The sequence below is a fragment of the Olea europaea genome, chromosome 3 (genome assembly GCF_002742605.1).
Source record: "Olea europaea var. sylvestris chromosome 3, O_europaea_v1, whole genome shotgun sequence".
NCBI lineage: Eukaryota > Viridiplantae > Streptophyta > Magnoliopsida > Lamiales > Oleaceae > Olea > Olea europaea.
Genome location: NC_036239.1, coordinates 1,129,068 through 1,143,336, shown reverse-complemented (window position 1 = coordinate 1,143,336; position 14,269 = coordinate 1,129,068). Strand labels below are relative to the sequence as shown.

The window sequence follows — 14,269 nt, the reverse complement described above, 5'->3', positions numbered from 1 at the left end:
ACCATGCATTGTGCCACTTACAATATTTTTTACCCTTAATTTGTTCAAGGCTTGGCAATTTATGCTTATCGCTCAGCTTTATCTGCTTATCTTTATATAATTTATCAAATATAAGGTCAGCTTTGGTTACATCGAACGAGAACGTTCTAAACTTTATGTTTTCATCTTTTATAGGCTCATCTTTGCCCGACGATCTAGGTTTAACCATTATAGGACAAGTATATGTGTCTCCTTTAACTAATTCGGCCAAACACATTTCGGTTTGATCGTAATACTCGTCGTTAATGGTATGAACGTCAAAATTTGGATCTCTATAATAAGTCCCTTTGCTGAAAATTTTCATTTGTTCTTCCTCTCTTATTAATCGTTCATACCTAATTACGTTCGCGCTCAATTGAAAAAGATCAGGACATTCCTTATCTTGTAACTTCTTCTTCAAATCAAAGTTTAGACAACTTTGAGCGATTTTGACAAACTCCTTTTCGGACAAGAGTACAAAACATTTACTTCTTGCTGTTTTGAACCTTTGAAGGAAGCTTTCCGCCCATTTGTTTGGCATTTGACGTAGATTCGTCAAATTGGCCAGAGTAACTTCAGACTCAGTCTTGTAAAACTGAGCGTGGAATAATTACTCCAATTGTTGCCATGTTTGAACAGAGTTTGCTGGCAAATTGATGAACCAGGAGAAGGCTACTCTTGTTAATGAACTAGGAAATAACCTCATTTTTATGGTAATCAGTTACGTCACCACTTTGCAGTGTGAATCGCCCTATGTGCTCTAGAGTAGGCACCTCTCCTAAACCGGTAAACAGTGAGAATTCTGGCACTTTATATCCTCTAGGCACGGATATGCTTGGTCTAATGATAGGACGTACTCCGAAAGCCATCTGGTCCTGTACGATTTCCATAATCTAATTCCTCAACATGACGTTGAGGTCATATGGAATCCCTACAGGTTGGTTGATCGATTGATTTGCTTAAGGCCTGATGTTTGATCCTTGATTGGGAACAAAGTTACCATGATTTGGGCCATTGTTACCATTAGCCTGAACATTCATTCCCTCATTGATATTCTGCCCATTATTTAGGACATTACCTCTTACATTTGGATTACCTCCCAAGTTAGATGTACCAATGCCACTATTCTGATTTGGTATTGCACCACCCCCCTGGTTTGAAGTAGAGGGATCAAAAGGTGGTTCTATCCCTTGATTTAAACTTAGGACTGGGGGATTATGTCCCACAATTATCCTAGTTTGAAAGTGGTTTGTAAGAGGCACAACTGGCTGACAAATTTGGCCCACCAACTTATTCATTATTTCGTTCAAAGTATTCAGTTTTTTGGCCATGTTGTCATAATATACATTCCCATCCTGGGTAAATCTTTCCATATTATAAATACTTCGTAGATTTACCTGTTTAACGACATCTTGTGTGAGTTCTCCGAGTAATGCACACATGGTTCGAGGACTCAACTCTGTCATTAGTTCGTAGCGACTGTAATTGCTCTGATCCTGTCCATCTGTTCGTGGAGAGCTATGCTGCTCCTCATATCGCTCGATCACAGACTGGACTCCTCCCTGGCTTGCTGTTTCCTTATCGAGTTTCTGAGGCATATTATTTTACCTTTTGTATCTTCAACACCAAACACCAATGTCCCACTAGGCGTGCCAAATTGTTTCGCGCGGGTAGTCGCTAACAATTAAAAATGGATCAGACGATTTGTGTAAAGGACAAACCTCTTGAGACAAAGTCCCAAAAAGGGGTGTTTTATTGGCAATGACTTTACAATTGGAACTTAAACAGAAATGCCTCCAAAGGGCGCAAGCACACGAGTATTGAAAAGAAATGTTTTAAGTCTAAACTAAGAAATTGAAATTACATATTCTCTATTTGAGAGTGTTTGATTCGGGGTCCTTTGCTCTATGTCTTTTCTTCCTTTTATATTCCTTTGATACTCTTTTTGTGATCAACCGCTTAATTGTTTTATAACTGCCCACTTTCTCCATGGTGGCCAACTTATCGTGGAACTGCCGTCTCCAACTGCTGCCATTACCCTTTGTTGTTCAACCGTCCTCAACTGAACATCTTGAATCGCGAAACGTGATAAAATTACCCAATAACTATCGCGGAATGTGATAAAATTACCCAATAACTACTTCGATAATTGTACTTTTGGATAACCATAATATATTATGTTTGCTAAGATCTTGGGCGATTCGAAAGTTTGGGTGAGAATAGGGTCATAACTCTGGACGACTGCAAGACACTTCATTCGCTCAGATCCTGGGCGTCTTGTAAGTTTGGGCGATGGTGTTACTGTGTTCGTGGGTTTCCACTGCATTCATTAATAACCCTATTTGAGCCTTTATCCTGAATTGCCCAGTTGTGCTTCATTCTTTGAACTATTTGAATTGGGCTGCACTTTTTGCATGTCAACAATTTACCTTTGTCGAACAATTCTCATTGGAAAATTCTCATATGTTTCTTGAATGAGGTGCATGCATAACAAGTCTAGAGTGATATTTTAAAGTTTTTTATTGACATATAGATTACGCGTGCATTTTTACAATTGACACTTCATAATTTTATAAAAAATCGTTTGAAACGAATTGGTTTTTAAAACACATGTTTTAAGATTGAAATTTGACATTAGATGAAACTTTTTTAACAAATTCAAATTATGGCAACTTTTCAATAGTTTTGGATCGTCCATTTTATAGAAGTGTTTTTTTAGCAGGCCTTGACTATTTCACACACAATTCAATCTAACATGACCAATCAACTTTTCCAATTCGATTCAATTATGTCACGGAAAAATTACCCAAAACCATGCTTTTAAAATTTGACTATCATAAATCAAACCATTAAGGTTTTTTTGTTTTTTGTTTTTTTTTTTCAAAATTCAAGTATTAACTATGCTTTAAAAATATAAAAAAAAAATATTTTTAAATAAAATAACTATTATCTATAACAGATCTCAAAATTAATCAAAGAGAGAAAATTGTTTCCATTTCGCCATCTCCTCCCTCAAGGAAAAAACAACCTCGTTGTCATCTCCACACATTATTCAGTCATTGAACCGCCTGCACAGTGTCACATTCGTCAGGCCCATCTCTTTTTATTTTATAGTATGTCAGCTATATTTCTTGGCTCAACTAAACCTAGCATTATTTCTGTCAGTTTGCAAATCTCAATAAGGTTTCTGAGGTAACAATAGATTTTTCAAGATGCAAAGTGAATGTTATAGTTGATATTCTGTTCGGGAGTTTAATTTCGCCTGCAGAGTATATGAACAGTTCCCACCCCATGTTAAGTTCATTGAACGATTTTTTTGTTCAATTATGAGATCTGATGTTTACTTGATGCTTGTTATTGCGAATCTACATTATTTTTAAAATTACTTTATATCTTTCAGATGTCTTTTATCGAATTGCTGGAAATTAAAAGGTAAAATGCGTATATATAAGTGATATATTGGTCCTATATATTTGCCAATTCGTATTCAAATATATGAAAGAAGTTTCCTTTGTGTTTGTATTTACCTTCAATAAATTCTTAATCAATTTTCATTTACTCCTTTTGTGCTTAATAATTTGAAAAAGTTAGTTTATCCAATGTCCTTAATATTTATTGGTTGAGCGACCTAAGAGTTACCTTTGGAAATCATCTCTTTCCCAAATTGTCAATCCCAATTCACTGAAAACTCTCTGTATCTTTACTCTTCTTCGATTTTGTGAGCTAATTTGGGTAATGTTTGACCTAGTTTTGAGTAATTTGTAACATGATTTGGGTATTATGTGGCCGGAATACCATTTTCTGACCTAAATATAGTTTTGTGATTTGTGCTGGATATTTTGTAATCTGAATAGTTTTTGTGACATATTCTGGATACTATATAACCAAATACTTTCTTTGTGACTGAATATGATTTCATTACCTGTGTTGGATATTCTGTGACCTAAATAGATTTCTGTGACTAAATACTATTTTCTGACCTTATTTGGATGGTTTGTGACCTATTTCATAATCCTCAAAAACATGACATGATTTTTTGCTACAATGTTGCAAGTGTTAACTATAAGACATAATGTATGATTTATCCACCAAATGTTATGTTTATATTTGTTTATCATGGTCACAGTGACAAAAAGAACAAGTCACAATCACGCGCTTGTGTATGTGTTGAATGTCATAGTCACATGTCTGACATTTTGATTGGTGCAGAATTGGAAATATTTAATAAAGCTTAGCAAATGATTCCCTGACAAGATTACAATAAACTTAATACGGAGTGTCGTCACGAACTTCATGATGAAATTCAATGCTGCTCAAAGAGAGATGTCTGTTCGAAAATAGACAAATTGATGTTGCTTTTATGATGGATTAGGCAGATATTATTTTTACATTTGTAATTTGATTTGGTTGTAAATATGGATGATTGTTTTTCAACTTATTAGTTTAATGAATGATTATTTTTATTACGGACATGTAAATGAGAATCTGTTTATGGTGTTAGTTATATCTTCGAAATAATGATTTTTATGGAGGAAAAGTCATGTCGGGTAATAGTCACATAAAAGGTCACAAATCTTTAACGGGTCATATATAGATTTAGTCACAATCAATCATGACTCATGCATATCTGGTCACAGATAATTAAAGTTACCGCATAAAAGGACACAAATTATCACAAAGACTAATAACTTGTCACGGATAAAAAAAAAAATTGTTCACATATTTACACAAGTCATTGTTAAGAGCAAGGCACTGTTGTATATATTCATAGTTAAGAAACGGATCATAGAGAATTAGGGTCCATTTGATAGCATTAAATTTCATGAAAAATGTCACATTCGAGAAATTCGTTTTCTACATTGGCTATTTGATACAAAAGTAAAATAGAGTTCAAATTTCAAGGTAAAAACACTTAAAGCATGTTTTTGGCCAATTAACTGGAAATCAAACTCCTATGGTTTTGGTGGTTTGTTTGTTTTTTTTTTTTTTTTTCCAACTTACATGAAATTGGAAAAATAGAGTAATATACTAAATGTTCACACACTTGAAGAAAGAAGTCACACATACATCAGTATAAACCATAGAATTTTACATCCAATGTAGATAAATTTACATACAGTCAACACAAGTATGGTCGCAGAGAGTCACATTTAATGTAATGAAATTGGTCACAAATTTGCTTTGATTTCACATACTGACTGGTCATGGTATTTAACACACATGCCACAACCCATTCTATTCAGTAGTCTTAAATAGTTGCAATTAACAGATACATGTGTCAATGTGAATGAAGCACAGCTATAGTCATATTAATAGTAAACAATATGGTCACAAACGATTTTTTGTCTGTGTATAGAAGTGTAATTTTAGATCAGCATGTTCAAAATTTTGAAATTAGAAAATTGACGTCACAAATTAGGGAAAATGCACACTTATTTTCACAAAGCAAACTCACTTATCACAAATAATCATTTTCCCTCAAGCTGTAGCTTCTCTCTTTACGAAGTGAAGACTCCAAGTCAATAGGAAATACCACCAGTTCTTTCCGCGTCAAATCCCACTCCACGGTATCTTTCTGTACGTATATATGTATCTTATAGCAGAGAAGATAAGACAGAAAACGTTGCTTCCCGCGTAACCCATCTGCAATCTGAATTAAATGAATGCGTGCAAGCTATTTGTTCATAATCTAAAACCACGACCGCCACAATTTCTTGGGGTGCTTAACGGTTTCAATTGACTTTAAGCTTCTTCTTTCCTTATCAGCCTCAATCTTTGTCTTTGTCCCATTACATTTTGTCCTTTATAAATACACAATCATTTTTTCCTTTTATAAACTAGTAACTACTTCAAATGCTCTTTAATTTATCCAATAAAATCTCTCCTTTTCTGTCTTGGAATACTGTTTGTTTCTGATCTTTTTCAATCAAGAGTTTAGTACTCCAGTCATTTTCTATCAGGTATCGCTTTCTATCTCTGTCTGGATTTGAAGTTTCTATTTTTAGTTCTCGTTGGGATTCGGTTATTTCTTGCTGATTAGCTATATTTTGTTATTTGGGAACAGGAATGTGCACTTCTAAGATAACAAGATTGTTCAATAAATTGATCTTTCTTTGTATTTCATCTGTAATTTATGTAATCCAAACCTTAACCTAGAAATTTAAAGCTGGGTTTCTCAATTTTTTCTGGGGAACTTAGATCATGAGAAAATTGATTTGTGTTTGTATTAATTTCATCTGTAATTTATGTAATGCGATCTTATAAATTTAATGTAGGATTTCTCTCGAAATGACAGTATTTGCTTTCAGAAAATCCTATTAATCTAATAACGAGCTACAACTTTTTTAGAAGAATGAATTTCAAAAGTTTTCAACTGTATTGCCAGTTTACATTGATTGGGGCACGAAATCGAAGATTTAGGGAGAAATTTTAGTGATTTGGAGAGATTTTGGAAATTCAGAGTTCAGAGAGAGAAAGTCGGTGTTTGATTGTGTGAGAGAGAGTGATAAATATCTTTTATAAATGGAATATTTTTTTATTTTTTAGGATCTATTTTAAACTTTATTTTATCATAATTTAGATTATATTATATTTATCACTTGATTTTTGAAACTATTACATAAGATTGTTAGTTATGAAATGTAATTCTTATATAATTTAAGAGTGCGTTTGATTGTCAATAATTTTCCTGAAAAATGTGTTTTTTCCACTCAAATTCTTACTTTGTGTTGTTTGACTGACATTTTTTCCATAAAAAACATTTTCCTACTTTATATTATATGATCATATTTTCTTTAAAATCAAGGAAAATATATTCTTTAGGGGAAATATGTTTTTTTTTTCCAGAGAATTCACACACACACACACACTCTCTCTCTCTCTCTCTCTTATTTACCCACCAATAAAAGCCAGACACGTATAATATTTTGTAAATTGAAAATTAAATCAATCAAACATATATAATTAACAATTTTCGTGCAAATAAGTTCTAGGCAAATGAATTACCTAAAATTTATTTTCTTTTCATACAAATTTCATGTTTGCAATCAAATGCACCCTAATAGTTGTATATTTTTCCTTTCTATCACTCTAACAATTTAACCCATGTCTGAGCCCCATTTTTAGGTCAAAATGCATTTTGACCTAATATTTTGTTGATGAATATATGGTTAAAAAATGAGGAAAGATTTTTCAATTTGCATGTAAAATTATTATATAAGAGAATACGTAGTTAAAAATAAGTTTTGAAAAAATGATTTTAAAAAAAAATGGGGATTGAGCATAGGACAAATCGACATTACAATGTAGTTAAGTAAGCCATCAACACATATACTACATGTTTGCTAAGCTTAGGAAATTTACTTATAAATAAATAAGTAAATAAACTACAACCCCACTTTCAAAAGAAATATTGCCCCCATTTGACCCCCTTTTTTTGAAATTAAAATGGATGGAATAGTTTTTTTATTTTTAAAATTGAGTGGTTGAAAATGGTTAAAAAATAAGAAAAAATTTTAAATTTACGTGTAATATTATTTTATTGAAGAATGTATGGTTGAAATGATGTCAAAACACTGTTAAAAAATGAATTTTTGCAAAAGAATGAGGCCCAAACAAGGGCCATGTTGTATATTTTCTTCTCCTAATTAAAATGTAATACAGATTAATTTATAATTGTTTCAATTAACAAATAACTACTCAATTTAGGATTTCATCAACAAAAATGAAAAGAATTGATTTTATTTAAAAATATATACATAAATAATGATAGAATATACATAAATACGCAATTAAAAAATAATAATAATAATAACATGTCCATACCGTGTTCTTATCTTACATTTTTTTTTTTTTAACTCATATAAAAATATGCTTACATAATTAATATTCATAATTATGTAACAACTATCTACATTTATAATTTATCATCATACTCATTAGTATTATCGTTATGAGGGTATTTTGTGAGAATTAAAATTAGATTTTGATAGAAATTTTTGAAATGTGTAATTGAAAAGTTATGAGGCTCATGAAAAATATGATTAATATTGATTGTTTGACTTTGTTTCAGATTAAAATCTGAGCCAAATAGAGGCTATATTTTATTGTTATAAATTAAAATTTAATTATATAGGAGTTAATATGATATTATTTATTTTTTTGTGGTGTTGAAACTTCAAAGATATTTTTTATTCCAATATTTTTAATTCTACAAATGAATATTAAGATATTTATACACTTGAAAATTGTACTCTAATTCATATATTCTCGTATCTATAGAAATATTTTTTATTGTATTTTAATCGAGAAGGAGAACTTATTTTACTTCTTTATATGAATATTTCATGAATTTAAAAAAAAAAATTGTGAGCCGACCCGAGCCAAAAGCCTGAGTCAAGCCTCTAAATTTCGATCGGGGCTTTGGCTCAACAGGGCTAAAAAAGCTGGAGTTTTTTTATTGGGTTGCGCATGACACTAGCCGGCTCGACCTAGATTCATTGACACGTTTACGTTTGACACTCGTTAAATTGAAGAGTCAAACCTTAACAAGTTCAACAAAATAATCATTTTCCCACAAGCTGTAGCTTCTCTCTTTACGAAGTGAAGACTCCAAGTCAATAGGAAATACCACCAGTTCTTTCCGCGTCAAATCCCACTCCACGGTATCTTTCTGTACGTATATATGTATCTTATAGCAGAGAAGATAAGACAGAAAACGTTGCTTCCCGCGTAACCCATCTGCAATCTGAATTAAATGAATGCGTGCAAGCTATTTGTTCATAATCTAAAACCACGACCGCCACAATTTCTTGGGGTGCTTAACGGTTTCAATTGACTTTAAGCTTCTTCTTTCCTTATCAGCCTCAATCTTTGTCTTTGTCCCATTACATTTTGTCCTTTATAAATACACTATCATTTTTTCCTTTTATAAACTAGTAACTACTTCAAATGCTCTTTAAATTATCCAATAAAATCTCTCCTTTTCTGTCTTGGAATACTGTTTGTTTCTGATCTTTTTCAACCAAGAGTTTAGTACTCCAGTCATTTTCTATCAGGTATCGCTTTCTATCTCTGTCTGGATTTGATGTTTCTATTTTTAGTTCTCGTTGGGATTCGGTTATTTCTTGCTGATTAGCTAGATTTTGTTATTTGGGAACAGGAATGTGCACTTCTAAGATAACAAGATTGTTCAATAAATTGATCTTTCTTTGTATTTCATCTGTAATTTATGTAATCCAAACCTTAAATTAGAAATTTAAAGCTGGGTTTCTCAATTTTTTTCTGGGGAACTTAGATCATGACAAAATTGATTTGTGTTTGTATTAATTTCATCTGTAATTTATGTAATGCGATCTTATAAATTTAATGTAGGATTTCTCAATTTTGTTGAGGAACTTGATTACTACACTTTTAAGATCAGAAGATTGATGGAATAACTTGAGGGATTTTTGTATTTCATCTATAATTATGTAATGCAGCCTTACACAAAGAAAATTGAAGCTGGGTTTCTAAATTTTTGTTCAGAGCTTGATTGATTGATGCTTTATTCTTTTGTTTTATATGTAATTTATGCAATGCAAACTTTAACATAGAAAATTAATGTTGGGTTTCTAAATTTTGTTTGGTTTGTGTATATAAATCAGGTTTGGGACCATGGGAAGCCATATGAGCAAGAAGCCTCAGGAAACTACTAGTGCAATCAACGATCTGAAATCTTATGAAGCCACGTGCAGGGTCGACATAGATTTAAAATCCTTTGATAGAACTCTTGAAGCGCGAACTAACAAAGTTATCAATGCTCTTGCTGTTGGGGTTGAGGTTAAAGCCCTGTCGTTTGATTCCTTGAAGGAAGTCACAGAATGTCTGTTGGAGATGAATCAGGAGGTTGTTAAAGTTATCTTGCATTGCAAGAAAGACATATTGAAGAATCAAGAATTATTCGAGCTAGTCAAGGAGTACTTTGAGAATAGCCTCAAGACTCTAGACTTCTGTACTGCATTGGAGAAGTGCTTAAAGCGCGCTCGTGATAGTCAATTGCTTATTCTTGTGGCACTTCAACAATTTGAAGAAGAAGACAAGGTGGAAGGGAACAATAGGTACACTAAGACATTGGAGGAGCTGAAGAATTTCAAGAATGCTGGCGACCCTTTCACAGAAGAATTTTTGCAAATTTTTCAATCTGTTTACAGGCAGCAAATGCACATGTTGGAGAAGTTGCAAATGCAAGAGGGCAAGCTTCATAGGAAGCTGAAATCTATCCATGCTTGGAAAAAGGTGTCGACCATTATATTTGCAGCTACATTCGCTGCTGTTCTAATTTGCTCGGTAGTGGCTGCCACCGTGGCTGCACCACCTGTGACAGCTGCTCTTGCCGCTGCAAGTTCCATTCCATTAGGATCAATGGGAAAGTGGATTGATTCCCTTATGAAGAATTATGAAGATGCAGTCAAAGCACAAAAGAATATCCTTATCCTTATGAATGTGGGCACTTATATAACTATTAAGGATTTGGACAGCATTAGGATTCTAATTGATCGTTTGGAAATCGAGGTTGAATGGCTATTGAAAACTGTGGACTTTGCAATCAATGAAGAATCTGTAAAATTTGCAGTGGAAGAGATCAAGAAAAAATTAGACGTGCTTATGAAGAATACCGAGGATTTAGGTGTTCAAGCTGATGTTTCTAGCCAAGATATTCGGATGGCTCGGACTATTATTCTGCAAAGGATAATAAAACACCCCAACCATTGAAGATTTGATGACATCTAGTGGGTACTATACTGACCTTAAGCTGGAGACTTTTCTTTAGTGATGTTTATGATGAAAAACGTCAATAACTTGTAACTTTGATTTGGAACATAAATTATGCAACAGAATACATGTTATATGCGATTAAGAATAATTGGATTCTTTCATTTATTATTTTGCCTTTTCATAAATTTCTTGCAAATGCCATTTGCATTTTTGCTTAGAAATCTAGTATATGTAATACAGAGTACTTGCTAAAGCTATAGTCAAAACAGCAGAGCGAAGTTAGGGTCTAGAAATAGTACATTACACTACGACACGAAAATTTTGGTCAATCGTTTTCACTGTTAGAAGGGACCCATCATTCACAAAGACAAAATGGGTGATGGTCGAATATGAAAATTTGTGGCTGAAGCCATATATGCACAGACTAGAAACGCGTAGATTTTGAACTAAGATAGATGAGAAAAAGGTGAGAAATGTACATTTTCCAGTCAAAATCATAACATAAGCGTTGTTCGCTACACACTTCATGGTAGACAGGTCCCTTTCTATTCCTTCGAGAGGGAAATGACCTTTTGAATAGAAATCTGATAGCATCTATGACACGACCCGTTCCCAATTTACCTAATGAACTCGACACATGACGTGTGTCTATGGTAAATATCAGTTTAGTTCCAGACCCACCACCAAGACAACTTTAACCTACTTTGACTATGACATTTTTTTTTTTAAAAAATGTTGACAAAGTTTCCATTGCAACATTGACTAAAACCACCTAAACAATAATCAATTTTACCCATAATTTAAAATAGGTTACACAAGCTCCTCAAAACACAAATTATTCAAAATAAAATATGGTAAATCAACCTTTAATATTATTTACAAATAAAAGTCCCCAAATGTTTTAAAAATACTAAATATACAACGAGCCCATGATATGGATACATGAATTACAAAGAAATTTTTCAGACCAAAGGTGCATGTATTCCAAAAGAAACATGAACTATATAAACTAAGAAATTGAGTCATACAACTAATGATAATGTGTTGCTCAACAGGTTTCAACGCTGCTCAACTCAACTACCATCTGATAAGAAAATGAGTGACAAAATATATGATTTTGTAACTCACTGAGTGGATAATTCGTAATTCCGTATACATTTTCTATTTGTACATAATTATTATAAACCTTTACTTACTCTATTACAATTTTAAAGAAATTCTGAAATTTGGTAATAACTTTTAAAATTGAAACATGATTGAATCATAAAATCATTTGTTCTTTATTCTAAATAAACAACTATAAAGTATAACGAATACAAATAATATGATATCCATGAAAATCTATGAAACACTATCGTTACTCAATATTATAAGCTAAAATCTTTATTCTGTGAACTGAATAAACTGAATTATATAATTTGTAATCTAATAAACTGTAGTAATATTAAAAATTCACACTAAAAAGGTACACGGAATAACCTTACTCATGTATCAATTAATACCGATATACATGGCAAAACTATTAAATTTTGAAATTCTGAGAATCTGAAATTTATAATTCCAATCATAAACATGCATAGCTCCCCAAAGGCTATAATCTAGTCAGATACTATGAAAACACATTCGCACCGTGCAGAGTAGATAAAATCACCATAGCTAATCATACATTGGGAAACATATTCACACTAGTTCAGAGCGGGTAAAATAACCATATAGGGTTATATATTGTGGAAATATATTCACACAAGTGCAAACAAGTGTAAAATCACTTGGGTGCTTTCTGATAGTTTTAAAAGTAACTTTAGTTATACTAAAATATTTAATACTGATATAATGGGCCAATGAAAAGGTTTAACTTAGCTGAATTTAACTTTCAGAATAATCTCTTATATTAAAAATAACTTTATTCTAAAAATCATACTTTTTAAATCAATCATTTGAAATAAATAACTTTTACAGCTTATATGATTTACTATAAGAAATATAATAAACAATTATTTGATATAAAGTTGAAAACTAAAATAAGTGTTTATTTCTAAGAAGTAGATATTCACTTACTCAATACAAGTTATAGGGTAGGATGACAAATAAGCTTTTCAAATATCTTCTTCACCACCTGAAATACGATGTAAAATAATCAATTTAACCACTATTATACTAAGTAGCTATGAATATTAATAATCGAATACTAAAACTTGGCCCTTGTTTGAGCCCCATTGTAAAGAGAAAGTTTGGTAAAATTTATTATGGAATAGTACTTTTTGAAAGAATGTGTGATTAAAAAAGAAGAATTTTTTTTTGATTTACGTATAATATTATTTTATTGAAGAATGTGTGGTTGAAGAGAAGAGGAAGAAAAATGTATTAAAATTTTAAAGAGTGTCAAACAAGGGCTTAATTTCTTCAATCTCCTAAAATCACTTGAAGCAAATTCCACTTTCTAATCCCTTTATTAATAGCTAATTCATCAAAATAACCTTCACTCCAAGTATAAAAATAATTATCTCATCTCCAATCTAGTAAAATCTTGAAATCACACTTGCATCAATTTATTTTACATTTTATTCCTAGGGATATAAATTTGGCTTGCCGGCTTGGACGGCCTGTGGCTCAACTTGGGAAAGCCCGAGTCAGCTTAGCTCATGGCTTGGAGGCACCGAACCAAGTCTCGGGCTAGCCCCATTTCAGGGCATCGGCTCGAGCCGGCAAAAAAATAATAAAATATAAAAAATAAGTGCTTGCAAAAAAATTATATACATGTAAATTTAAAACTTGTAGCTACTTGTTAAGGCAACAGATTTGTTGGTTGCCTAAACCTGTAACTAGATACATAAAGCTGCTTGTTAAGGTAGCTTAACAGACAGCTATAAAGAAATGTAATTTTGATTAATTTAAAAGAAATGCGTAAGTTTTTAAATTTATTTGTTCAAGAAAAAATTGTACACTGAATATTTTATTTGTGTACAATTTTAACTCCGCTTATGTTGATTGTAGCTGGTCCCAAGCTCAAAAAAGGAGAAGAATTGTAATAAATTATTTAATTTATAATTCATAAAAATTGCACAATTTTTAAAATTTTTAAAAAATGTTAGAATTGTCATGAAGTAAAAGCTCTAGCCGAGCCTAGATTTTCAGATCTTGAGCCCAATAAAGCTAGCACCATCTTACTCGAGTTGAGCTCGAGTCTCGAGTTTTTGCTCGCGAGTCGACTTGTCTCGACTCGTTGACATGCCTACTTATTCCATAAAATCATTCTTTAAAGTGAATATTTCATCAATATTATCATTTCTCTAAACTATATTTACTCAAGAACCCAATTAAAAATTCTAGGGTTTGCCCAAAAATGATATCTTACCTTAATGTAAATGGAAAGTAACCAATCAGGGAACTTCAATTAACAATGGTGCTCATTTCTCTTAATCTGAAATTTACACCAACAAATGAAAACCCTAAAGATTAAGTATAAATTATACTATATCCCTTGAAGAAATTAAGC

General features: G+C 32.1%; 1 protein-coding gene and 1 long non-coding RNA gene across 3 annotated transcripts; one reads left to right on the top strand and one right to left on the bottom strand.

Moving 5' to 3' along the window:
* Positions 1–5,544: 5,544 nt before the first annotated feature.
* Positions 5,545–10,938, top strand: LOC111380991 (UPF0496 protein At4g34320-like). 2 transcript variants are annotated; one of them, XM_023004679.1, is made up of 2 exons: positions 5,545–5,978; positions 9,663–10,938. In XM_023004679.1, the coding sequence occupies exon 2, from the start codon at positions 9,673–9,675 to the stop codon at positions 10,768–10,770; it is 1,098 nt and encodes a 365-aa protein (XP_022860447.1). In that variant the 5' UTR covers positions 5,545–5,978; positions 9,663–9,672; the 3' UTR covers positions 10,771–10,938. The 2 variants fall into 2 exon arrangements, with proteins under 2 accessions (XP_022860447.1, XP_022860443.1); XM_023004675.1 differs by lacking the exon at positions 5,545–5,978 and adding an exon at positions 8,641–9,074.
* A 676-nt stretch (positions 10,939–11,614) lies between these two features.
* On the bottom strand, positions 11,615–14,200 carry LOC111391201. The gene is made up of 3 exons (XR_002702080.1): positions 14,129–14,200; positions 12,832–12,889; positions 11,615–11,857 (listed from the first exon to the last, which is right to left on the bottom strand). It is a non-coding gene; the product is annotated as an uncharacterized LOC111391201 (long non-coding RNA).
* Positions 14,201–14,269: the final 69 nt, after the last annotated feature.